At 38.5% G+C, this 26,874-nt stretch overlaps 3 protein-coding genes across 12 annotated transcripts; 2 read left to right on the top strand and 1 right to left on the bottom strand.

The window, feature by feature from the left end:
* Nucleotides 1–194: 194 nt before the first annotated feature.
* On the top strand, nt 195–26,874 carry LOC111866710 (breast cancer metastasis-suppressor 1-like protein). Of its 7 annotated transcripts, XM_023855915.2 has the most exons (6): nt 19,316–19,933; nt 20,391–20,536; nt 20,632–20,722; nt 21,289–21,496; nt 21,882–22,197; nt 22,706–26,874. In XM_023855915.2, exons 2-6 carry the CDS (start codon nt 20,407–20,409, stop codon nt 22,714–22,716), a joined length of 756 nt encoding a protein of 251 aa, XP_023711683.1. In that variant the 5' UTR covers nt 19,316–19,933; nt 20,391–20,406; the 3' UTR covers nt 22,717–26,874. The 7 variants fall into 7 exon arrangements, with proteins under 7 accessions (XP_033608274.1, XP_023711683.1, XP_023711681.1 ...); XM_033752383.1 differs by lacking the exon at nt 19,316–19,933 and adding an exon at nt 195–434 and having other exon boundaries at nt 21,882–26,874; XM_023855913.2 differs by having other exon boundaries at nt 20,396–20,536; nt 21,882–26,874.
* LOC111866706 (leucine-rich repeat transmembrane neuronal protein 4) lies at nt 7,340–12,658 on the top strand. 4 transcript variants are annotated; one of them, XM_023855901.2, is made up of 2 exons: nt 7,340–7,819; nt 10,899–12,658. In XM_023855901.2, exons 1-2 carry the CDS (start codon nt 7,805–7,807, stop codon nt 12,231–12,233), a joined length of 1,350 nt encoding a protein of 449 aa, XP_023711669.1. In that variant the 5' UTR covers nt 7,340–7,804; the 3' UTR covers nt 12,234–12,658. The 4 variants fall into 4 exon arrangements, with proteins under 4 accessions (XP_023711669.1, XP_023711671.1, XP_033608271.1 ...); XM_023855903.1 differs by lacking the exon at nt 7,340–7,819 and adding an exon at nt 7,832–8,435; XM_033752380.1 differs by lacking the exon at nt 7,340–7,819 and adding an exon at nt 8,962–9,149.
* LOC111866708 lies at nt 15,019–19,646 on the bottom strand. The gene is made up of 3 exons (XM_023855906.2): nt 19,640–19,646; nt 17,591–17,706; nt 15,019–16,335 (listed from the first exon to the last, which is right to left on the bottom strand). The coding sequence occupies exon 3, from the start codon at nt 16,282–16,284 to the stop codon at nt 15,511–15,513; it is 774 nt and encodes a 257-aa protein (XP_023711674.2). The 5' UTR covers nt 16,285–16,335; nt 17,591–17,706; nt 19,640–19,646; the 3' UTR covers nt 15,019–15,510.

The raw sequence follows: 26,874 nt of genomic DNA, 5'->3' as shown, positions 1-26,874 counted from the left end.
ACACTAACAATCCAAACAAAATCAGTAACTCTGAGGACCTTGTACAATTCTGGAGCATAAAACTGTGGAAAGAAAACAAAACACAAACCAGTCTACAGGAGGATATATGTACTCTTCATGAAACTGTGTCTCGAAGGTGAGTGTACGGGGGCAGTAGAGCATAACGTACGCCCAGTTGTGATTGTTACGACAATATCATTCGACTACTGTGGCATTCGCTGTAAAACTACGTCACTGGTTTCTAAGCTGCATATTTACATCCTGCCAGTACAATATGCAGCTTAACTAATAAAGCACCATTACATTCCAAGAGAATTTACAACGCGGTTGCTAAATAATTAGTCATGCAAGTTGAGGCGCAGTATCAACAGTGCATGAAGTAGGTATGATGCCTGTAGACTAGAAGCGGAGAAGAGACTCAGCTGTGTACAGAGGTGAGTTTTCTTTCGCAGTTAACGTTTCTAACAACTTCAAGTATGTTTTGATGTGTATACTTTACAGTGTAACATGAACTGCATAATTCATTCAGCTTTAGGGCAGTTATGTCATCTTCTGGATAAATACGCGACCTTCACTACATTTATCCATGGAGCGTAGCTTACGAATATTACGCTCATCACCATCTTGCTTCTATGCATTATTAACCGGTGGATGTGCAGAGTTCTTAAATTAAAAATATAAATTCTTATCTTGTTATATTTAATAATTGCATGGACAAGATTATATTGCATTCTATTTTTCGCATGAAAGTTATCTTTTTGTATACTTAATACCATTTGAATACTACACACTAAGTACTTCATAATTTTTACTCTTCGACAAATATTTGGATGAACAAATCAAGAATGGGAAAATGGGTTAGGAATGTAGCACGCATCGGAAAGACCATAAAGGTATGGTAGGAAAACCTTTAAGGAAATAGACCACTTGTAAAACCTGGCCGTAGTTGGGAGAATATGAAACTGGATCTTAAAGAAATACGGAGTGAATATGTGGATTCGATTCCTCGGGCTCAAGATAGAGACCAGTGGCAGGCTCTTATGCACACGGTAATGATCTAGAGGGTTGCATAAAATGCTGCAAGTTTCTTGACCCGGTTAGCGACTGTAATTTCTGAAGAATATTTTTGCCCAGCCGTTGCGTAGCAAATAAAGAGGATACATAACCAGACACACAGACTGATGAGAGGGATTTATGAAGTACGCCGTTGAGATCGGCTCAGGTGACATGGTATATACACCGAGTTTCATAAAGATCGGTCCAGACATTCAGAAATTAAAGGATGGGATACACTAACACACAGACAGCAGGAAGATCGCATAAGCCTACTTTCATTTTTTCAAGATAAGGAAAGTAGCCTAAAAAAAAAAGGAGTTCGGTCAGAAAGCCTGCTTTCCTACTTCAGTTACTTCCAATTTTATAAACCCTGTGTTACATTTACTAAATAGTTCGGCGTACCGGATTCGCGGTAACGTAAGCCTGAGATCGAATCTTACTAGAGTCACATATTTATTGGCCGAAATTATAAATAATGGCGTGTTATAAATATTACACGCCGATCACAGTGGCCGCGGGGTCTACGGTGTAAAGTGTCTTCGCGCGCTCGAACGCTGGGGTCGTGGGTACGAATCCCTCTCAAGGCATGCATGTCTGTGTGTGCGTTTATTCTGTGTGTATGTCTGTGTGTAGGTAGTGGTCTTGCAACGGGCTGATCACTCGTCTGTGTGTGTGTCTGTGTGTAGGTAGCGGTCTTGCAACGGGCTGATCACTCGTCTGTGTGTGTGTCTGTGTGTAGGTAGCGGTCTTGCAACGGGCTGATCACGCGTCCAAGGAGTCCTACCGTCTGTGTAAAAAAGATTACGAAACTGAAGAAGAGGCCAGGATCAAACAAAGGGCTCTAGAGCCATTGATGAATGAATGAATGAATGAATGAAATATTACATAAAAAGAAAACTGTTTGATACTCGAGAATCGGATCGTGTATCAATATTTTACGCGTTTATTTTATCTTATTTCCTTTTATTCGATTATCCCTGAAGTTCGGTTTGATATTTATGTCAAGTCGACTAATATGAACAGAAATTAATGTCCGAAAAATGTTCTAGTATTAACAGATTCCATCGATATCTGTCACGTAGTTCCGGTGATAAAACATTTGGACATACAAACACAGCTCTCTCCATTATGTTTTCATTTTATTTAATTCCGAGCAAAGAACAAATGAAAACGTACTTCTTTCTTTGGCAGAAGCAAGAAAATCATGGGCGACGAACAGTCTAAATCGAAGCCAGATAAACTCGTCTAGACCACGATGAAAGTTATCGCTAAGGAATTCAAGCAAATTTTCAACTTCAGATGGCAAATTGTTTTATCTACATTTTTTTTTAAATTCGCTTAGTGGAGCTGCAGTCCAATTGGGTCCACTCGGCACGGCGGCCACTGATTGGCCTATTGTAGGATGACCCGGGTGATTATGATGATGGAGAATTTGGTGAAATGAAGATTGGCAGGGAAAACCGAAGTACTTGGAGAAAACCTGCCCTAGCGCCACTTTGTCCACCACAAATCCCACTTGACCAGACCCGGGATCGAACCCGGGCCGCCGCGGTGGGAAGCCAGCGACTAACCGCTTGAGCTATGGAGCGGCCTTTATCTACTTATACTTCCGTTTCAAATATTCGTGACGGTGTTACAAGCTTCCACAGAGATATTACACGTCTATTATTAACAGTCACTGATTAACTGATTAGCCAAAACTCATGAGTATTATGTTGTCGCCAGTATCTGTTAGCATTCCGTGAGGTAACGCGGCTAGTCTGGGTACTTTAGCCCTGACCCAATTTCTGCAGGCGGATTCTCACGGTCACTCTAGCAACGTTCATCCGATCTGCGTCAAAACTGATTCTCTTACCCGGCAATCCTTTGGAGGTCTGTGAATTGCAGTTAGAAATCTTTTGTCTAATTACCGAGATTCAGGGCCGTCGATTGAATAAAACCAACTATTCAACTAGACAAGTTTGCTTACTCAAGAAATAGACAACAGAATTGTTTTGTTTATGGGAATCTGAGATATAAAAATGGATTTTCTTCTCAAACAGGAATTAACAGTGTCGCAAAGATTAAATCGATTCCTGGGACGAGATGGCCAAGGCATATAGAACGCACGGCACCGATGTGAAATGCATATAAGATATTAGTCGAGCAACCTGAAGGGACGAGGCCATTTGGAAGTCCTATGCTGATGGGAGGATAATATTAAAATGGAGTTTAAATATACAGCTCCAATCAATTTGTTCCATTAGTTATATGTCGTAGCTATGTTCATTTAATCAAGTTTCTATTTATCAATTTATCTTTAGTTCTTACATATGTAAACAGTGGCGAATTGCTGAAGTGATATGAACTAACGAGCAAGTTATTAATATTCTGAGACCAGTTGTCGAGTGTTGCCTATGTAACGCGACAAGTAAATTCACGCGGGTCTCGGACTTTGCTAAGACGCTTACTGGACAATCTCTTTTACACTCGCATGTACAATTATTCCAACTTCACTGTCACAATTACTACTTCTGCTATAGCCGAAGCCAACTGACCACTGACCCTTCTGACTACTCTTCTACGGTCAGATGCAAACTGAACTCTTCTCGGCAACTTCCAGAACTCTGTCTGGTCCAGTGAATCCCCTTGAATTTGCCTTTTGCGGACCGCTTATGGAACATATTTCTCAACTCTTTGGTTTTCCCGTTGTCATACAACGCTTCGAAAAATTTGTTGTAACCGCGGAAACTCACTGTTACAATTCAAATGCTGCATTCCATTCCGCTGTCTAGGAAATGATATCCGTTGACCAGCAACGAACGCTGAAATATGCTCCATTGTCCGGCTTTTAGGCAGCACGTCACAATACACGGTGTGTCCAGGATCAGTTAGGATTTTTTTTTTTATTTATTTTGCCCTGCAATGCCATCTGTTGGCGAGTTGTGACGTTAAGATTCTTGACGTTTCAGCTGTGGCCGTCTATAATTTCAAAGCACAAGCATCGCTGCATCATGTATTCTGACCTTGAATGTAACAGTACTGTTTTGACCGTTTTGACGCTCGTCGGAAAATGACGGTTGAACAGAAAGCTAACATCAAATTTTGTTTGAAGTTAGGCAAAACAGCCAGAGAAGCATACGAAATGATGAAAAGTGTGTACGGTAGGGATTGTTTGAGTCTCTCAAACATTTTTCGATGGTATGCTATATTTCATGACGGCAGGGACATTGAAGACGCTCCACGTGCATCAAAGGCGGGAACAAGTCGCGCTGGAGAAAATGGGAAAAAAGTGACCAAAATCCTTGCATCAGACAGATGTGTTTTTGCAAGACTCATCGAGGAGCTTTTTGGGAATACAAAAAAGTATTGTGCATCAAACTTTGACCAAGGATTTGGGCAAACGGAAGGTCTGTGCACGGTTTGTACCGCACGTGCTCTCAGGCAATGAAAAATATGCCAGAGTGAAACACTGCAAAGACGGTCGACCCAAAGTGATACAAAATTTACAAAATCGATTGTTACTGGTGGTGTTTTCAATATGAGCCTCTCATAAAGCGGCAGATTGCAGCGTGGTTGAGCCCAAAGAAGCCAAAACCAAAGAAAGTGCGAATGCAAAAGAGTCGAGTAAAGACACTGCTAACCGTTTTTTTTTTATTCCAAAGGAATCATTCACAAGGAATTTCTGCTAGAAGGTCAAACAGTGAATTCTGATTATTATCTCGGAGTTCTCAATCGTCTGTTGGCGAGAATTCTTTGAATTCGACCTGAATATCGAGAGCAAGCTTCCTGGTCGCTCCTCCACAACAATGGCCCACCCCACAAATCGAAGATTGTGCGCGATTTTTTGGCCACAGTCCTTGATCATCCTCTGTATTCGCCAGATTTGGCTCCAGCAGATTTCTGGTTGTTCCCAAATGTAAGTTGGTGATGAAAGGAGACCTTCACGACACCATCCAGGACATCCAAAGGGAATGCACCGCAGTTTTAAATGCGATTCCACAAAAGGAGTACAGTGACTGTTTTCGAAAACCTTTCAATCGATTCCAGCTATATATTGATTCAGAAGACTATTTTGAATAAAAAGAGTGAAATTTTGAAAATAATTCACGTCTTGTATTTTTAATGTACACAGTCGTAACAGAACCTGGACACACTGTGTATCAATATTTCAAAGACTATATCTGATGCGACGTTATGCCTGGAATTTTGCATTAAAAGGCAAGAGTGCTTACATGTCTAATATTTATAATGATTTATGAGTAATAATGTCCTAGGGGCCAAAATAACATGGCTTGATCTCCCCCCCTACTGTACCTAATGAACGGAAAACTACGGGCTATCTTACTGTGTCTGATCTCGGCATTTAGTACAAACGGAACCGTTCCAGTTTGAATGAAGGATTATCTAGTTAGCTTATTTTGTATTCACATTAGAGTCAATATGGAATTTTGGCAGCGTTACGGAAACAGCAAACAAGATGAAAAGAAAGGACAGTTCCCGGAAGGGACGTCCTTGTAGTAAGGTATCTGGCTTACCCAATATGATTATTCGAATTTTTAAGACCGCATTTTTACAAACAAAAAGTCACTGCTCCACATTTAAGGAAGTGTTTCCATTTAATTTATTAATGGTTTAATTAACGGCACTGTCAGTAATTCAGGCTATAAAGTCTGGATATCTCAGTCGGTATAGCGATGGGATGGAGGGTTCTATTCGCGGCAGAGCAAAGATTTTTCTCTTCTCCACAGCGTACAGACTAGCATTGAGACCAACCCAGCCTCTTATCCAATAGGTACCGGATGCTCTTTCCTCGTGGGTAAAGCGGCACGGGCCTGAAGCTGATTACTCACCTCCATCTAGTGCCGAAGTCAAGAATGGTGGAGCTACACCTCCCATACCCCATACGTATACAGGGCACAGTACTTAACTAATTAAGTACAGGGACAACTTTAGGTCGAATTCTAGGATTATTCCAGAATCGATACAGACGAGGTGGCAGCTCACCAAACAGTTGAGTCATTTTACTGGGTGAGCTATTCGGGTTCATAAAAGTAAGATTAGTATTTTAAAAGAGTAGCAGAAGTTAAATGCATCATCAAGGAATCATCGTAAAATAAGAAGACAAATTTTTCTCTGCAGCCTGATCAACAGAAATCAGAATATGTCATTACTAGGCTTACATATTTCCTGCAACTCCTGTTCAACAGGCATATGCAATATCGGTATATACTTATATTCAGGGTTCACATCTCGACCCTAAAACCAGTTACTGTGAGGTTTCTCGTGGTGTACCTCGGTCCCTCCAAGCAAATTCCGGATACCACTTCAAATTACGTCACGGTCGCTTCCTTTTACATCGTTTACAATTAATTTTTCACCAATAATTATACGTATTATTAGACGCTACATAATGTGGGTTACTGACGCCATTAATAAATACATTCAGACCTCATAAAGCTACACACTGATAATCATATTCGTCAAGAATATATTGCCACGACAAAGACACGGTGCATGCTTCGTAAAACCTGTAAGAAATGGTACATATTGTAACCTTTTTTTAGTAATAATACGGTATCATAAAACAACAACGTGGATCTTCAACGCGGTGAACATCTCAGATGTGATAAAAATTAGGTTAAATTTTATTTATTTTGTGGGGGTGGCGGGAGATAAAATACCAATAAGATCAACTGTCCGCATCACGATGTAAACGTTAGATTACATATGCCTACGACGATAAACAACATTACTACCTGCAAAGTCTAAAGAAGTCACACTATTTGCAAAACGTGCCTCCACAAAGGCTTATTCATTTTATGTTACAATAAATTACGGTAGCAGAGCGGCTGTACGGTAACAGATAATCAAGTAAAGTCGATGACCTGAGTATCAGATCATGGGAAACTTGACTGCTGAACACATGCTTGTAGAATGAGAAGTCACAGTGAGTTGTTTCGAACAAAACTCATCTACCTGTGACGCTACACATTATGCACACGAGATAATGAACAACTCTGTTTACGTGTACATGTAGTAAACTTGCATCACATTTAAGAGTATAACATACCGGTGTTTGGCTAGGAACCTGCAATATTATAAATTGGATACAATCAAAACCACTTTTTTCTTTGTGAATTTTACTTGGGAAGGTATTGGGAGACTTAGTGTAAAGAGGGTGCTAAAACTATAAAACAAAATGCTAAGTGAAAACTAAGAGTGGAATATGGTTCTCTACATACACTTTGTTACTCCACACAGCAGGGCTTCCCAAATATAGCAACCTTCATTCTTTCACTATTACTCACTTATCACCGACATAAAGCCCCTGAAGTTAAATGGCGCCATTAAAAATCCAAGTGACCAAATACATTTTATTTGTCCTTACCACAACTAATCCATCAGGTTTGGATTCACATTCTTGACAGATTTTTGGCGCAGCTTGTTTGAAGTATGGCGTAATAAATACCAAATATTAACTCGCTCTAATGTGAGTCCAGCTTTTGTAAAAAGTTATCCAATTTAACAACACACATTTTCGAAATGAGTTCTTTGCGATTTTTCGTGCATCGATATTTCGAAGTTTCAACATTCATTTCGATTGCTGCAAACCTAATAGTACAACGATTGCAACAGATATGATACTGGAGTATGGAAGTATTTGGTTGTGCATTTCGCCAAATTATAGCGTACATTTAATGAAATACACTGAAAATAAATTGACTGAAATGCCATCTTTAGTGCGATTATATTTGCAACCGTGGATATGCATACAGAAAAGGTGAACAAAACGTCGATGTATACAAATTGGTAGGGAGGAGGTTAAATTTCGTTTAGGAATCGCCAAAAGGAAATGCGATAGCTCAGTCGTTAACAGTGATTTAAGATATGGGCTAGAGCATATTAGCAGCAGAGGCATGCCCACCTTTTAGCTACTGGTCACCACAAATTCTTTAATATGGAATATGTAATATCAGGAGCATGATGCCATATTTCCACCTACCCACACTGGAAAGGTTAAGAAGGCGTGGATCTATATTCTTACATCTTCCATAATTCTTCAGGACTTTATGCTTCATTCAGACATAGAACTTTCACTAACCATATACTTGCCTGCAGGTCATTTCATGTAAACTAGGGGCATATACAAATGACAGGTTCATTCAACAACTTTTATTGTAAACTACCAACTATCGAAATCCACTAAGTAGTTTCTGGGAAATATGTGCAGATAACACAATTTATTGAATATAGTAATTTTACTTATTATTCTATGGGTATGAAACTCAATGTTTCACATTCTGGAGAAAACACTTCTTGAAGGTATTCGACAAGAGAGCTAAGAAGAACATCTGGACATGGTGCAGGGGAAGTAACTGGATGGAGAAAATTGTACAGTAAGAAGCTCCATAATATGTGCTTAGCACTAATTTTGGGGGCAATAAAGTCAAGCATGAGACAAATACATCTGAAGGACAAGAAATGCATGCAAGGCTCAAGTTACAAAACCTGAAAGGAAAAGACAATTTAAAAGTTCCAGTCATAGACAGAATAATATTAAAGTGAATGTCAAAGAAATAGGGTAGGAGGTTGTAGGCTGGAATCATCTGGCTTAGGACAGGGTCCAGTGCCAACTCTTTTGATTGCAGTAATCAGCATTTTAAGTCCACAAACGGGAAGGAATATTTTGAGTAGCAGAGTCACTAATAACTTCTCAAGGTCCCTGCACCATGGACTTCCCTATGACCTTAGAAAACTGAGGGCAATAACTTCTCATTATATGAAAGAGACATGGACACTGCTCAACTGACAGATTGGCTTTCCTCACTGTACGTTCTATATCCTGTTTGAGTGTGTAGGGGCAATTTACTAATATAGTCTCAATTTAAATTTGTTGTAATCACGAGTCACTCTATAGCACAGGATGAATTAACTTCTGCTGCTTCTTGCCTGCCAACACTTCAGGCCTCCAGAGAATATAGCAGTCTTCAACAAGAAGGACGAATAGTATGTTAGCATTATCAAATCAAAGATGAGATGACTGAGACAAGAAATCCATATAAAATTTTGGTTGGAGAACCAAAAACGGAGAGACCACGTGGGAAACCTAGGTACAAGTGGGATAATATTAAAACGGATCTTCACTAAATCTGGCTAAGGACAGGTTCCCGTGTTGGAATTATGTGCATAAAATAATGAATGTTTGGGGCCCATAAGAAGTGAACAATTTCTTTACAACCTCACAAACTAAGTTTCTCAAGAAAGCCCTGCCCCATGCTGTTTATGTTGTCTTCACAGCATATATCTTTCCTTTGCTGTAGTGGTTCGTCATTACTGAATTCCATAAAAGAAAAGGTTAAGGTACAAGATTTCTTTATGGCACTTCAGTTGGACTTCATCAATTGCCAGATTTAAAATATAAGATCTAAATAATAATTTCAGAGACTGGCTTTTTCTCCATCCTCAGGCAAAACACAAAGATAGACATATTCTGAAAGATAGACTTGAAATTATCCTGACGATGGTGTATACTGTACTTCTTTTGGACTTCATCCATCATCTGGTATGTAAAAGACAAAAGACCATAAGATTTTGGAGACTGGATCTGTCTCTGTCTTCAGGTGGGTAGGGAAGGATAAACCTACTCAGTTGGGCCCGTTAGAAAGAGCTAGGCTCAGTCACTTTCAATCTCTTTTTAACGGGCCCATTTATCCTTCCCTACCCACCTGAAGACGGAGACAGATCCAGTCTCCAAAATGTCGTGGTCTTTTGTCTTTTACATACCAGACAATGGATAAAGTCCAAAACAAGCCAAAAGAAGTACTATTCTGAAAGGCCGTTACATGTAGGTGTGTTATTTTACATTCTGCTCATACAAAACAGACCTTAGCAAAAGTTGCATAATTTTTTACAGCTCTATTGAAACAAAAAACTTTACAATCTTATATTACATGGTAATCTTTTCATTCTTACACCAGAAGTTCACATGACTGAAAGGCTGGTTATAGTGCATTAACAGGGTAGTAGTAAGGTCCTTGAAGGCATCCTGTTTATTCAAATTAGATGCAGTCTGTATCTCTCTAGGTGGCAGATAGTTTGAACACACAAGACAATGAAAGTAGAGTGTTATTTATTTGTATTCTGCATTACCAACAGTGTTAATTACCAGTAGACATCATAAACCACAAACATGAATAAGCAATTTTTCTACCATTGTACTGCTGGAAAAACCAGTAGATTGCATTAAACAGAGGTATAAATGTATATTTTTTTAAATCCTGTTACATATCAACAGTGTAAAAAATACTTTACATAAACCTAATTAATCTTGTTGGATCTACATTTTATGCCATGTACACATTTTAATGGAGCCAAGATGACTCATATAGTATAGTGACAAGGTTATGGCTGCCTGGGGAATTGGATTTTGATTCCTGGCAGGGGCAAGACTTTCCTTCTTCACAGCATTCAGACCAGTTCTCGGCCCCACTTGGTTTCCTATCCCATGGGTGCCATTGGTTACCTCAAGAATAAAGCAGACAGGGCTTGAAGCTGATCACTCGTCTCCATCTAGTGCTGATGTTAAGAACCCATGGTGCTATACATTCACTCCGCATACATCTTCATAGTGCGGTTATCAGGCACACAGAATTTAACCTTTATCTTCATGTTTTTGTACTATAAGTAGTTTCTGAGAAATTTCATGTAAGTATCTAATTTGATATTCAAGCAAAGAAAGACCTACACTGGAATGATATGGCTGAAACTAATTAGATCAAAAATATTTCTGTGGATACCTCCCAAATTTTATCAAACTCTAGATCTGGTTTTTCCTTACTTGTCCACGGTTTATATTTCAGATGTGGTTACCTGCAACTCCAAGTTCAGTCACTGGAAGGATCAACCATGCTGTGGTAATTGCAGTTGCATTACCAAGTGTTCTACCTTTGGTGCTTGCAGATGTCTTGGTTTGCCCTGATTCCTGCTGGTGTGACAGTGGTGATACAAAGTCAATTGCTGTATGCTGGGATCACAATCTCACTAGAATCCCTCAATATTTTGACAAGCAACTTCAAGAAATTGCTCTAATGTTCAACAGTATCACCGTAATAAATGACTATGCTTTTCATGGACTTTCAAACGTCTCAATTATGTTATTGCAATATAATGGCATTAGAGAAGTTCATGAACAGGCTTTTGATGGTCTAGTCAATTTGACATATTTGGATTTATCACATAACAAGATTGTAAAGATACCACCAACAGTTATTCGGAACAATGAAAAGCTGGATTTTTTGTACTTAAACCATAACGAGATATCAATATTAGGGCCATTTTTATTCTCTGTATCACTTTCTGTCCTGGATATATCATTCTGCAAAATAACATTTCTACCACATGACGCTTTCATTGGGACTCCAAATTTAATGAAACTGAAAATAAATGATAATCATATTACTGAGTTTGAAATATATGCCTTTCGTGGGCTCAGAAAACTGGAGGCCTTGAATTGTGGAAATAATTTAATAAAAGGCTTAAATTCAAATTTGTTTTTTGGTTTGGATGATCTGAAGTATGTAGACTTCTCCAATAACAGTATTTCAGTCATATCACCACGGTTATTTGCATATAATAGAAAATTGCGATATCTGTTCCTGAAGAATAACAGTTTATCAATACCTAACACAGGACCAATCCTTATATCCGAATCTCTCTCTCATCTTGATATTTCATTCTGCAACATAACATCCATATCGTCTGAGGCTTTCATTAATCTTACCAATTTAACTTCATTACGAATGATTGGAAACCCATTAAGGCACTTGAATACAAAAGCAATGGAACCACTGAATAAACTACAGGTAATTTTGTTTGGTCCAGATGCTAGTTGCAGTGAATCATCTCTCAAAAATATATTTAAATATTTCCAACAGAAATCTGTTTCATATTATGCTCCTCCTCTGTGCAGTATAGATTCTGCTGTAACTAAACCAACGATCTTTTACTCATCACACCCATCACCTACTATGCCTCCTAGTCAAATTCTGCAAACCAACATTTCTGATATAATATTCCATAGCAAACACCCACCGTCAATCAGTAATTCATCACAACTGAAAGTACTTGTCCATGTCACACATGAACACACAATCCTTATATTAGCAGTCTCTTGTATTCTCAAAATCTGTAGATGAAATGCAAATTTCATGGACTAATCTTCGAGATAATGACAAAACGTTGCAGCAGCTAATATCTACTTAACCCTCAGAAGACTTCTTTAGATGATAAACCCACCTGCCTCTGTAGCTACATTTAAAATGGGAGGAAGTCCCTGCTGTTGCAACACTCTTATTTTTGGATATTCTTTGGTGTATATTGATAAATAAAATGCATTAGTTTGTCAAAGCACTGGGACAGCTCAGTTGGTATGGTAACTAGGCTATTAGCTTGATAACAGGGGAATTATGGTTTGATTCCTGGCAGAAACAAGAGATTTCCGTCTTCTGCACACTCTCCAGAATTGCCCTGAAGCTCACCCAGTCTCATGTCAATGGGTACCAGGGGCTCCTTCCACAGAGGGTAAAGCAGCTGAAGTGTGAAGCTGACTACTCACCTCCACCTAGTGGTGGGGTTAACAATGCATGGAGCTATATGCCACTCCCCCATATCTTCATGGCAAGGTGCTTAATTAAACAAATGGATAACATCATCTTTATTTTCTTCAATAAAATCACATGAGAGAATAAACCTGCCATCAGTTGGTTACAAGATTAAATACTTGCACAATCAAAGTGTTAACTTTAAAATGTCTCACAGACATTGTACAACTGTACAGAGTGGCCAACCATATCTCAGCGATGATGTTAGTCGACAATGGGCTAAAGACCATGAAGTTCTACCAGCCATAGCTAAGAAGTATATTCAGTAATGGATGCAATTGTAGACAGGGAAAATTACATGGATGGAAACACTAGGTGATAAATTCTGGGCATTTGCTGGAAATACTTAATTTCTCATCTTGAGATCATTTCCATGCTATGCAGCAAACCAAATGCGCACTGCAATGCCTAAGCTGGTAAAATGTAGTATTAAAGGGAATTTTAAAATTCTCTAACATCACCATTTAGTGCAATTAAATGACAAAGCACTCTGTTGTGTTTGTCAAGTGAAACAAGAAAAATTATTTTTTTATGAAAATTAAGACAATTTATAACTAAATTACATTACAGCCACAGTTCCATTACCCTTAAAATATTGTGGAATTCATATTATTGTCACTTGCTGATTTTTATGAATAAAGTACAATGTACAATCAAGCATATTCTTATTTTAATTTTACCATTTATTCCTTTAATACATAGTACTTCAAATTAGCAAAAACTAGTATTTTGAAGATAACTATACTTTGGGATGTGACATGATGTAGTCTGGTAGAATGATACTGGCTTCGGTAGGAACCTCCTGCTTCCTTCTTCAGTATAGAGTTCATCCAAATCACCAGGACCTTTCTACCAGATATACGGCATCACATCCAAAAGACGGGAACCCTCATACATACAGTTGTGAGATCCTCAAATTTCACAATGAACATCTTTTTCATCTTCAAAGATCAGGGCAAAATAAAATTAATGAGCTGTATGTAAGAAACCATTTAATGAAGGTAATTTCTAATTGTAAACAATTCTTTATTAAGGGGCCCATACACGTACGAGTCTGGCTCGTGAGTCCGACTTGGCTCGGGTTCCAATGAGCCAAACTCGTCCGTGTGTGAGTTGCCACGAGACCTGCTGGGCTCTCTATTGATTTGTACAAGGGTAATTCCAAAAGTAAGGTCTCCTATGTTCGAAAATATAAAATAAACATTTATTTTCAATTTTGGATACATCAGTTGAATCTTGAACATGTACTCATTTCTCTACATAATCGCCATTTCGGTCGATGCATTTTTGTAGGCGCAGTGGCAGTTTTTGTATGCCCATGTCATACCAGTTCACCTCCATGCTGTTCAGGAAACTTCGAACCTCAGCTTTCACCTCATCGTCGTCGTTGAAGCGCTTTCCAGACAAATGTTCTTTCAACTTTGGAAAGAGATGGTAGTCACTGGGCGCCAAGTCCGGACTATAGGGTGGATGGGTGATGATGTTCCATCCAAACTGTTGCAGTTGAGCAACGGTTTGTCGGGCAGCATGGGGGCGAGCGTTATCGTGGAGAATGCTTACGCCCTTGCTCAACATCCCTCTTCTCCGGTTCTGAATCGCCCGCCTGAGTTTTCTCAGTGTCTCACAATATCTCTCAGCGTTTATTGTGGTCCCAGTTTCCATAAAGTCAACCAACAATACCCCGTTTCGATCCCAAAACACAGTTGCCATGACTTTACCGGCAGACTGTGTTTGCTTGAATTTTCGAGGCTTAGGCGAAGAGGAATGCCGCCACTGACGTGATTGTTGTTTTGTCTCAGGTGTGAAGTGGTACGCCCAGGTTTCGTCGCCTGTGACAATTGAATTCAAGAAGTTGTCCTTTTCGTCAGCATAGCGGCGAAGAAATTCACGGGAAGAGTCAACTCTCTGCCGTTTGTGGTCTTCCGTGAGCATTCGCGGGACCCATCTTGCGCACACCTTCCGATAATTCAACTTCTCTGTCAAAACCCGATAAATGGTGGTTTGGGAAACCTCGGGAACCGAAATGCAGAGATCATCGAGTGTGATGCGCCTATCCTGACGCATGACTCGCTCAATCTTCGCGACTGTCTCGTCAGAAATTGACGATCTCCCAGTTCTTTTTTCGTCGTGTATTGCAGTATGACCAGATTCAAACTCCCTACACCACTTGCGGACGTTCTTTATGTCCATGCACGACTCGCCATACACGTCCACCAATTGACGATGAATTTCAATTGGTTTAGTCCCTTTTGCGTTCAAAAACCGAATAACTGCGCGAATCTCACACTTCGCGGTTTTAGTAATCGGGAGCTCCATTTCTAACGGCAACCGTGCCAAGACTGAGCGTCCTAGCTATGTGCGCGCATGCTTGGTGGTAGTGGAGGGAGTGGGGGAAGCAACAAATGCAACAGGGTTGCCAATAGCCACACGAAAAATTACCCAGCGCTTTGGAGACCTTACTTTTGGAATCAGCTACGTATGTGTGTGGGCGGTCCCGAGCCAGACTCGTGTATCTACATGCCACACGAACAGACAGTGTGATGAGTTGTGGTACTACGGAGGAACCATGTCGGCTTCCATGTGTAACAAAACATTCATAAGCCCGGAGTTTTTGACAGTTTTTAGAAGTGTAATGAGAATCTGTTAAAACACAGGAAGTAGGTTCATATAAGGGGCTGCGACTAGCTTGACAGAGCTATTTAAATAGGGTAGGCTGTATAAAGTAAAGCACACGATTTAAGGATCTCTCAAAATTTATTTTGAAACTATCAGCTGAAATAAGCTAATGTAAGCTACTGTGCAGCCAAAGATGCTACCGGACTAATCTGTTGCCCACCATTCTGTTTTGAAATGGTACCTTTCCTGGCCCATTGAAGTATTCAACATACTTATCTCGACTGGCAGACACTTCCGTAGCAGGAGTCACCTGGCGCACACTGCAAATCATATCAAAATGTCCTTCAGGTTGCTCATTCCTCCAGTCACCTTCAACAACATCTGTGTCTTCTAAATCTTCTCTGTCCAGCATTGAACCTGGAGTATACTGGGTTCCATGGTTCCTTCTAAGAAAGTTGTGTAGAACAACACAAGCCATCACAATGTCATTCACTTTCAATGGCTGCATATTAATCGTTGTATGAAAAATACGAAAACGTGCTGCAAGCACTCCAAATGCGTTTTCTGCACATCGTCGTGCGCGGGATAATCTGTAATTGAAAATTTGTTTTTCATGGGTCAGGTCTTTACAGGGGAAAGGTTTCAAAATGTTTTCCCTCAGCGCAAAAGCCTCATCTGCAACAAAAACGAAGTTCATATTCCCCACGGTATCATCATTTTTCGGAAGGGCAAGTGCGCCATTCTTCAATGTTCTGTAAAACGTTGTCTCTTCTATTCCACCTCCATCTGAAACTCTTCCATTACATCCTACGTCGGCCATAATAAAAGTCAGGTTGGCATCTACAAGTCCCAGCAAAACAACACTATGGTATCCCTTGTAGTTGAAGTAGTATGACCCTTCATTGGCAGGTTTAACAATAGCCACATGCCTACCATCCAAGGCACCACCACAATTGGGGAAGTTCCACATTGATTCAAAATCCTTTGCAATATTCTGCCATTCTACTGAAGAGGTTGGGAACTGGAAAAAAGAAAATATTTCAGGATACTAAACCTAAGTTGTTATAAAGATATTAATAAAAGATCTCTGCTACTAACTACTGCTATTGCTAGCCTCCAGCATGTAATAACCATAATGAGTAAAAATGAAGGTCTTCTGAAGAGGAAACGTTTAAACAAGTTTCACTATTTAATTCAAATAATTGTCATTAACACATAGGATATACTATGTCATACAATTTTGAAAAGCTGGGGGGGGAGATGGAAGTACAAACATATTTCCCGCGAGGCTAGCGGCAGGAAAGTTGAGAGTGAGCTCAATGGCCAGAACAACATAATAATGAGAATGCAACAATGACCGTTCTGGTCACACCTAGATACTGGGGGCTAGCAGGGAAGCTAGTTACACATTTGTTTTTTTAAAGCAACCGGTCATCCCAGAGCCGACTAATGCACTCTCCGGTTAAGTTTTCATTTTGTTTCAGGATGAAGCAAGGGAAGGCGAGATAACTCAAACTTTTTCTTACTGCTAGTGGGGTGGGACTAAGTCCTTTGCACTGCGGCCACTTCTGGCCTATTGTACCAGCCCCAGATGATAGGTGAGGGTGATTGTGGAGCAACTGATGGAATGAAGATTGGCAGGGGAAACCAAAGTACTCAGAGAAAACCTGCCCTAATGCCACTTTGTCCACCACAAATCCAACTTGACCAGATCCGGGATCGAACCCAGGCCGCTGTGGTGGGAAGCCAGCGACTAACTGCTTGCGCTATGGTACTACTCAAACGTTAGATGAAGGTGAACAAACTTCGGACAGGGTATCGCAGTCTCCATTTCCCAAAAAGAAGAAAACCTCTTCAAAAACTTCTAGGAGTGTCCATGCTGAAGAAAAACAGTTCCAGACTCTTATTCAAAAGGCAATGGCTGTATTTAACCAGCAAGATGATGAATAGGACGCCCTAGGGAAAACGTACGCTGCAAAACTGCGTCTCATGCCCGCCACTCAGAGGGACACTGCTGACAAATTGATTATGTTCTGTTTAAAGGTCTGCAGAGTAATCTTACACCTTTGACTTTTATTTCTGATTATGGGTATATAACTGGTGCCTGGAGGTCAAGTGATACACCCTCTCCATTGTCCACGTACTCAAAACCAATTCCATCAGCAACTCCAGGTCCATCGAACTACCCAGTACACTCCCCAAAACAGGACCCGGGAACTGTATTTCCTCCCTACTGACTGTATTCAATATTAGGTACATATTTAAAATGTTCTTACCTTCAAATATTCGTCTTTTAGAGCCTTGTATATAGCCTTGCAGGTCTCTGGAATTATCTTTCCCAAAGCTTGAGGTGATATAATCGTGGCAAACTTGAGATCTTCAAATGACCATCCTGTGGCAAGAAAACGAAGAGTCGCTGCTATACGTGCTTCAGGTGTAATAGCATTCCGCATCACAGTATCTTGTTTCACTATGAATGGTTTTACTTTTGCTAGCAAATACCTGAAGTTTTCATCTGACATTCTGAAGTAGTTTTTGTAGTCGTCAGGTCTATCATTTCTAATAAAGTTCAATAAATTTAAATGTGTAAATCTGTCTCTACTTAACAACCAGTTCTTAGCCCACATTTCCCTTTTTTTTCTATTCTTTTTTCTCCTGAACACACCACATTCATCTAGTATTATCACCGCTGCTGCAACTTGCTTCGATGAAATCATTCTGGATACTGAAATGTACAAGCAAGGTTGGGACTCAGCTCGTGCGTGTGTGGTGAAATTAATCTCAGCCTGGCTCCCGAGTCAAGCTCGCCAAGCCGGACTCACGAGCCAGACTCGTATGTGTATGGGCCCCTTTAGAGTCCGTTGCAACACAACAATACAATGGTCAAGACTAAAATTAGCTTAGCTACATGTTTTGGCTATTAAAGTCATCATCAGGCAAATGCATGATTATCATATTCACACACTACAAAACTGCAAATGCAATGGTGAAGCTGGATACTCGATAATTACTCGAACATTATAAAATACATGGTATAAAAAATACAATGAACTATAAGCTTATTATAAAAACGAAAGTTATGGCATAAAACAAGGCTAAAAACTCTTCATGTGATATTTCATATAATCAAGTCAGTTGCTGCAATTTTGTTATATTCCTGCGGCCATAATGGCATATTCTAGACTTGTATACATGTAATAGACTGCTTGGAGGCCCGTGGTATAGATGTAGTATAGTTTTGACATTAATTGTTTAGCTGGTGCCTCATCTTACAATGTATTTAGTCTGTTCTGTAGGGAATATAGATTGCAACTCAATAGCTAAACATGTAGCTAAGCTAATTTGAGCCTTGACCATTGTATTGTTGTGTTGCGTCAGACTATAATAAAGCATTGTATATAATAACATAGCAGGATGCACAAAATGAAAATTCTAATTGTAAGTTTGCATTGTACTCTACTGTATATGAACAAAAAATTATTATTCAGTAGCTGGAAGTAAATATTCTACCTGAAATGGCATGTAAACTAGTGACTGTTGAGAGCAACAGAAATATTTTTAATGCAATGATCACACCTTGATATAATCTTTTTCTTCAGACATTTCCACTGTGTGTAGATCACTTATTACGTATATGTATTATCTGTAACAATGGCCATATAAAGCATGTGAAGTAAGAAACTGATGTGATTTTTTTGTGAAAGATAAGAATCCTTCCAATTTTTGAAAAGGAATAAAGTAAAATTAGTTTTCTGTATGATTCCATTTAACTCCAATGTTTAATCATAATTTACATCAAAGAAACAATTTATCCACTACAATGTATTTTATCTGGCTTGATTTTTGTACTTTGAAACAAAGAAATTTTAATTTATGGTCTACTATTGATGTTATACCTTTAAGTAACCTTTAACTCTACATTGCAATTCCTATATATTGTATTATTCTAATGGTATTAACCTGTAAAAATATACCTGTATGTATATTTGTAATTACCTGAGGAACTAAAATGCTACTTAAATTGGGTGGTAGGCATGTTAGCACCAACTGACCTGCTTGGGATACTGCAAAATATTTATCTTTTAACCTCTGTGGAGGTTATCTTATTAAACATCCGCTTGTGGGATATATGTCATAGCCTTGTGAAACTGCTTATACCAATACTTATGTTTTCGTTAAGTTACTTCTATGTTGTATATAACATTTATTAGTGGTCATTTATAACTGTGTAACTATTTTTTACATTCCCTAATTGATAATTTTCGATTTTTTTAATTAGAAGTATGCGAACTACGAGAATTTCAAGTAAACAGCAACACACAAACCACACAGCAAAACCTTGATCCTAACTGAAGACCTCTAATATATCGAAAGAATACAGCTTTCACTCCGAATTTCATATCCCTATTATCAGACATCAGGTTAAGCTAGGCCTTGGCTACAGTAAGCTATACCAGGCCATGGTCCGTTCGAATCCTAAGCAGATACCGACCGATACCGACGATGTGCCAATACGCCGTGTGCTCACAGTCCTTGGCGGTACATGGAACTTTCCATATTCCGTGGTATCTATACACACTGATCGGTGCCGGTTTTGCATAGGTTGTGAGCGTTGTGAGGTGAGGTTATGTTAGAATGGTAGTAGTTTATAGTGAGATTTATTCTAGTAAAGGAGCAGTTAATTGATTATCATTAATATTTAAGGTATAATGTGGTATTATGTGCAACGGTATTGAGGTTTATGAGTTGTATGAGACTTTTTAAGTCAGCCACTTAATATCTGATTCAAAACATGAAACGTAGAATTTTCGGCAGGACGCCCAGTTTGATGTTATACTATTCGGCCAGCTATCACTGTAAGATTTTATGTTTCTAGGCCAGAACTGAATTGGCGGTCGCATGTAATATTGAAATTACGAAAAATGACGTGAACTTTCCTACTCAGAATAGAATGCTATCTGCTAAATTCGGTACTTGTAGGAATTTTATGCAGTTCACTCTGGTGAGTGATTTTTTGTGATGTAGGAGTTTTATATGGGTCGCATTTGTGTTGTATTCTGTTACTCGTTTTTGAAGGACAGATTTGCACATCATGCATGGAATCAAAGATGACCGAGAAGATAGTGACGGAGAAGAGATGGAGCATGAATCAGGAGAATCTGATAAATCCAGTTCCAGCTGTGACAGTAGCGATGCACCATCAGATTCAGATGACAGTTCAGGTACAGAGTTATTGTATAATGCTACATGAAATCGAAAATAAAATATTGGGTACTATGAGTGACATTAAAAATTTATTAGGGGAAATAATTTTCAGAGATGGATGAAGAGGAATGTGAGAGACGACGAACAGAATGCATGGACAATTTAGTCGATTTAGAAAGGCAGTTCACTCTCCTTCGAGAACAGTAAGTGTTATGCTGATACAGTTGATAAAGTAAATATTTTTGTTAGAAATATAATTTACTATTTCTTAATTTCAGTCATGTGTCTTATTCTGGCACCATTAATCATTGTATGTTTTATTTATAAGCATAAGTTGATTTATTATCTCTCAGTTTATGTAATAAGTTCATTGACAATAAGTAACAGATTCCATGCGGGCACACCAAGCATGTTGACATAGCAGTAATGTTATAGACATATATTCAGGATGGACTAAAGTTTAAATCTTGGCCAGAACACCAGCTATACTGAGGATTTTTAGGGTTTTCGTGCCATTAGACTTAGTTACACAGTAGTCAACCACAAGTTGCACCAAACCTGGATTTCACAGATTAAATTGCATTCACTGTTGTCTTTCATATAAAGAACATATTTAAATGCTAATAAACTTTCCTATATTTAGTACACATTTCAAGTATAATTTCCAAATACAAATTCTTAAGTTAGCATTGTAGTAATTTTTCAGTGTTCACAGTAAAGCACGTTTTTATTGATCATCATGCTGTATCCTTGATTGAATTTTAATCAGATTATATCGGGAACGTATTACTCAAGTAGACACCAAGTTAGGTGAAGTACGATGTGGACGTGCACAAGAATACCTGCAACCACTGGAAGAGCTACAAGAAAACATGAGGATTCGTACAGAAGTGGCAGGAGTTTTACGTGAATTTCGACTCACAAACATTCGTAATAAATTTGAGGCTGAGGAATTGGCAGCGTCACAGAACTATGAGGTATTTATCCTCGATAGTTTACAGTACATGAAGATCTAATGTTAGTAGCGTGAATCAAATGAAAGTTAGGGAGCATGTCAAATCAAGGGCAATTTCAGTTAGATCTTGTGTTCCATATGGTATCTTGGAATTTCTGGAGTAAGCAGCAAGCAGGTATTATTGCTGTTTGCTTAACTTAACTCTTGGCCCTGAAGATTAAAGCAGGATTTTCCTCTGTAACATTGGTAAACTTGTACATGGTATCATATTCCAGAAAATATTACTCCACATAGTTAAATTACCTTAATTTAACTGTTGTAAACTATTTGTGAATATATGTAACATTTTAACAAGTCACGGGTCACAGAAATTTTAGAATACGTTAATTGAATTTATCCCATTTTAGAGTGAAAAATGCCTTTTGTGGGACTCCATACATGGTGACCTAGAAGATAAAATCAGGCACTTGGAGGAAGATCGCAACAATGTTGACATCAGTGCTGACCTCTGGCTGGTAGAGCAGAGTTACAACAGTGCTGGCAAGATAATTAGGCGTGGTGCTGGAGGTACAGGAAAGATGACAGACTCTCTCAACTCGTCCCGCAAGAAGCCAGTCACTGTCTCTGGTCCATACATTGTCTATATGCTTAATGATGCAGACATATTGGAGGACTGGACTGCCATCAAGAAGGCGCTTTCTGTATCAAAGAGGAAATCAGAATGTAAGATATTATATAATGCTTTTCATACTTGAAAACTGATGTAACTGAAGTATTGGGTACTTCACATACATAGAAAGTGAAACTTACTTAGAGTGTAATTCAAAGGGACAGAAAGTTTTTGAAGTTCCCTGCTTCATAAGGGGTCTTATCTTCTCCTCTTAGCGTCATTTGTTTTATACAAATAAAAATGGATAAAAGTCTCCAGACTCTACCCCTCTTCCCACAGTCTTTTCTTTTAGATTTCTTGGCACTTCTTTCATCTCTCCTTGATGTCTTACAGTATGTAGGATTTCAGGCTTTAAAGGGTTAAGAAAACTGCAGTTTTTGAGGACTGTTTTGAATGGCATAAAATATGCTGATTTTTGTGTTTGGGCCAGAATGTGATACTGGCATTAATATAGACTCTTTAGTTTTTCACCCAATCTCAGCAGCTTGTAGAATATATATAAAAACATGTAAAGTAAGGAAATTTTAAATTGAAACTTAAGATAGTGCATTTTCTTTTCAGTACATATTTGACGGTAATGTATTCAGGGCTGAACCTGTTGAAGGCTGGCATTGATTGATGAACGTTGAATGAAGGTTAGTTATCTATCAGGTACGATGGTTTCCCATGACAGCAGTGAACTGTGAACAAGAATTAAACATAGAGAAGTACCGGGAGGGCTTCAGAATTAGCAGCTTCAGCCATATGGCATCACATGATTGGATGATAGTGAATAATGAACCAGGAAGGATCTGGAAGGGATCAGTTGAGGCCTAAGTTACGGTACTATTGTTGTGGCATTTGCCTGGAGAGACTTTGTAAAACCATGAGAAAAATCATTCAGGATAGTCTATCTGAGCCAATATTTGAACCAGGCACCTGTTGAATACAGGTCAGAAGTATTACAGTTTGTGCCGACTTGCTCAGTATTAGAATAATCTGTATGTATTACTTGACCACGAAGTATGAAATCTGTCATTTTTAATGTCGTTTTATGTAATATGTTTTGTATTTTATTATCTTTCATAGCTCCCGAACTGTTAGATGATGATGATGATGATGAAGCCATAGTTTTTGTACTACTGAACTTCAGATGCAAAATGCAGATAAAAAGTGCACAAAACATGAGTCTCATTCTTTATTATGCATGCGGAGTCTCAGTTAAGACCTACGCCATGAAGGTGTATGGGAGACTGAGGTGTAGCTCCATGTATTCTTAACCCTGGCACCAGATGGAAACGAGTGATCAGCTTTGTACTGCAGTCACTTTACCCAACAAAAAGAGCTTTCAGTACCCACTGGATGGGTCAAAGTGTAAAGCCTGGACACTGGAGAAGAGAATATTCTCATCCTTTTGCTGGGAATAGCCCCCGCCCCAATTCTTTGGTTACTAACTTGTGGCCCAGTAACTATATCGACTGAGCTAAATCGACTCTTGCTCATGATGCAATACAAATCTAATTTGCATCATACAACACTTCTCTTATTTGCTTGAATGAATAGAGCTCATATAATGAGGGATGAATATCTTGTATGTACCATCTGTAAATTTCTGTCCTACAGAATTATGTTTGGTTTGCACTTGGGCCACGTAAAATTATGAGATAAGACAGATGTGTTGGAAGAAAACTGGCTTTCAGGCATGAAGCAGCTGACCATTATTATGGCCTACTCATACACAAAAATGACTCTGATTTGTTTAACTCTGAAAAGAAAATAAATTAAGAATGATGTGTTGTATGTTGATGTGTCCCATGTCCTCTATCACTTGTTTTGATATTAAATTACAAGGTTCTTAAACACAAGGAGTATCTTAAAAATGAAGTTAAATTAAATATTAATATAGTACATTTCGGAATGCTATCATTTATTACAATTGTATGTACATAAACTGTACATTAACAAATGTATCAGATGTGTGTACGCCTTTAATAAAATAATTTATAACAAGGGTCTGTGAATTCTATACATAAATTCCCTGAATAGGTAACTTGTGGCCTGGAAAGCAAATGAAGACAAGGATGTAGGGATAGTTACCAGAACAAACGCTTGACAGTTTTGTTCCCTTTTGGTTATGTCTTGGGTTCTATAATCTGGTAAGCACCTAGCCTTACATTTTGTATGCTGAATTGCATTCATTTCACATGGAGTAAATATGGAATGTGGCATTATACTCAAGGAACTAGAATTGAACTGTAGTGTAAAAACCAGAGTACAAGAATTATAGAAGTTAAATCACTTAAAACCAGTATGATGAATTCTCATGCACTACTTCTGACAGTAAAAAGTGTGAATATGTAGATTATATATGCTTCTCTGGAAGTCTAGTGTCTTCTGACACAGGAGGTGAGGTAAGTGGTATGTGGTTGACTCTGACCTCACTACTGTTCATTTAGAGGGAAACTGAGCTTCACTGGCTATGGTCATCTGGAAATTGCACCAGTTTCCTCAGCTTGCATTTGTGCAGGCCATGCTAGTTACTATCATGCCTGTCTCAGAAATCATCCTCACTAGCTCTTTCTCTCTTGCCAGATGGTCAGGCAGCAGTAAGCAACACCATAAATGTTGACATTAGCAAGAAAGAGAGATGGTGTTCTGTATTAGACTTTAAATGAAACAAAAATTTGGAAACTATATTAGGTCATGTTACCTTGGGTAACATTACAGAATTCAGATAGTTCTCATTATGAATAATCAGTAGCTTTCTCTGTTTTCTAACAGTTGATTTGGAATGAACAATCTGTTGTAAACATGGTGCCCACTGGAAGATACTGAAATTTGGAACATATCCTGACCACTGTCATATGTACTAAATCAGTGGCTCTCAACCTTTGTGAGACCGCAGCCTGGTAATTCTTTTTTTTATAAGACAAGGGCCTGGTATAATTGATGCCACGGCCCGGTGGTTGAGAAACACTACTAAATCCCCACTCCTCAAATTTCTGTGACGTACTTCTAGTGTACATCATTTGGTGAATCCTTAAAGACTGTGTTTTTCAGGTGTTCATAAAAGTTAAGATTTAACCTAGGAACATTTGGTTTTCTGCACTACAATGGAAAAAGATATTAATCACACTAAAAACATTCAAGTGGCAAAAATTTCAGTGTGCAAATAATTCACCATACTGGAGATCTTGTTGAAGAGAGGACTTTTCTTCCATGGAGTTGTCTACTCAGTGTGTGATGTACCCTTAAAGATGTTTTAGACAGACAATACTATGAAGTGTTAGCTAATCCATTTGTTTCCAATTAAATATTTAAATAAAATAGTCTCTAGTGGAACTTAAGTGTGTTAACTAGCATACCTAATAATTTGCATTTCAAATATGAATGCTCCCATAACAAAGGTTGAATGTATAAATTTATTACAGTGAATTTAAAGTAATATCACATAATAACAGAGATATCTTACCTCAGAAATGGTTCAAGCATAACAATTTTTTTTTACAAAAATGAAGCAAAAAATACATATACATCTGGTGGATTATCATTATTTAAAAAGACACGTAAAAGTACAACAGTTGTTTCTAAACTGCCGACATCTTTACAACATGTGCACCCATACATTCATGGCCATAATCCTACATCTGTGACTATTGAGGTTTTTTTTTTTACTTTATCTGTCATCAGATATCCTAATGAACAGAACGTTCTGGAAACTGAATTTGTTTCTGTGCTCATGTGAAAGGGTGGGAGGCACCTGCTGAGTTGGGTCCAACAAGGAGTAAACCTCAATCACTAGTCCAGTGACTGTCAGCTCTTTCTAATGGGCCCAACTCAGCAGGTGCCTTCCCTCCTCATCTGGGCATGGGAACAGATCTAGTGTCTGAAATTTTGTGCCAGATGATGGATAAAGTCCAAAATTTCAACAATCCAGAGTGTTAGACACCACCGTGAGAAGTCTCAGAACTGAATAATCCTACGTTTTTTCAGTGGAGCACCATTTCCTATGCAAGTATCACTGTGTCAAATTAACATCCAAATGAGATAACAACAAAGGCAAGTTACACTCTGAAAATGGTGTAATACATAAAACTAGATATGACAGTGGAACCATGAATTTAGCAATCTTTGGATCTACTGTTATGCAATATTTAATATACAGTGAAACACCCATTTAAGATTTCTTTGAGGGAGAAATGGATTTGAACATTAAAGTGAAGAAAATAATAAATGGATAAGAATGAATACTGATGGTATTGGCTTTGGGATCAATGAAATTAAATGCTAAATAAGGGAAAACCTTAAACTGGGGCCCCACTGTACTAAACAATTCTTAGTATTAACCTTTATCATTATAATTTAGGAGCTATAAATCTCCTAGTACTACAAGGCTGCAGCCATATTTTAAATTTGAAGTTGAATGTATAAGGGGTGGGCCTTCTCAGCCCTTGCACTGCGACCTACAGTGATCTACTGTGCTTTAATAATTTATTATCCAGAAATAGGTAATTTTAAATCTCCTGCTTCTACAAGTGTGGTGGCCATATTTTAACTTGGAGGTTAATGGCAACAGTATTAAAAAAAACATCTGGCTCAAACAGTGTGCTGATGCAATAATGTAATGCATGGCCAATAGAAGTTAATGCAGTTAATTGGTTCAGTGAAAGACACATGAAGGATAATTTGTGTTCCCAGGCAATGTAACAAGAAATTTTGTGGGTTTCGGATTTGGTGAATAATTTATTGGA

The sequence above is a fragment of the Cryptotermes secundus genome, unplaced genomic scaffold (assembly GCF_002891405.2).
Source record: "Cryptotermes secundus unplaced genomic scaffold, Csec_1.0 scaffold66, whole genome shotgun sequence".
NCBI classification, from domain to species: Eukaryota; Metazoa; Arthropoda; class Insecta; order Blattodea; family Kalotermitidae; genus Cryptotermes; species Cryptotermes secundus.
The sequence above is the reverse complement of the archived record's forward strand: the minus strand, read 5'-3'. Positions and strand labels throughout refer to the sequence as shown.

Coding starts and splice junctions, on each gene's coding strand:
- LOC111866710 (XM_033752383.1), top strand. CDS start 20,407: ATGCATGGAATCAAAGATGACCGAGAAGATAGTGACGGAGAAGAGATG. Junction 20,537..20,631: donor AGATTCAGATGACAGTTCAG/GTACAGAGTTAT, acceptor AATAATTTTCAG/AGATGGATGAAGAGGAATGT. Junction 20,723..21,288: donor TTCACTCTCCTTCGAGAACA/GTAAGTGTTATG, acceptor AATTTTAATCAG/ATTATATCGGGAACGTATTA.
- LOC111866708 (XM_023855906.2), bottom strand. CDS start 16,284: ATGTGGAACTTCCCCAATTGTGGTGGTGCCTTGGATGGTAGGCATGTG.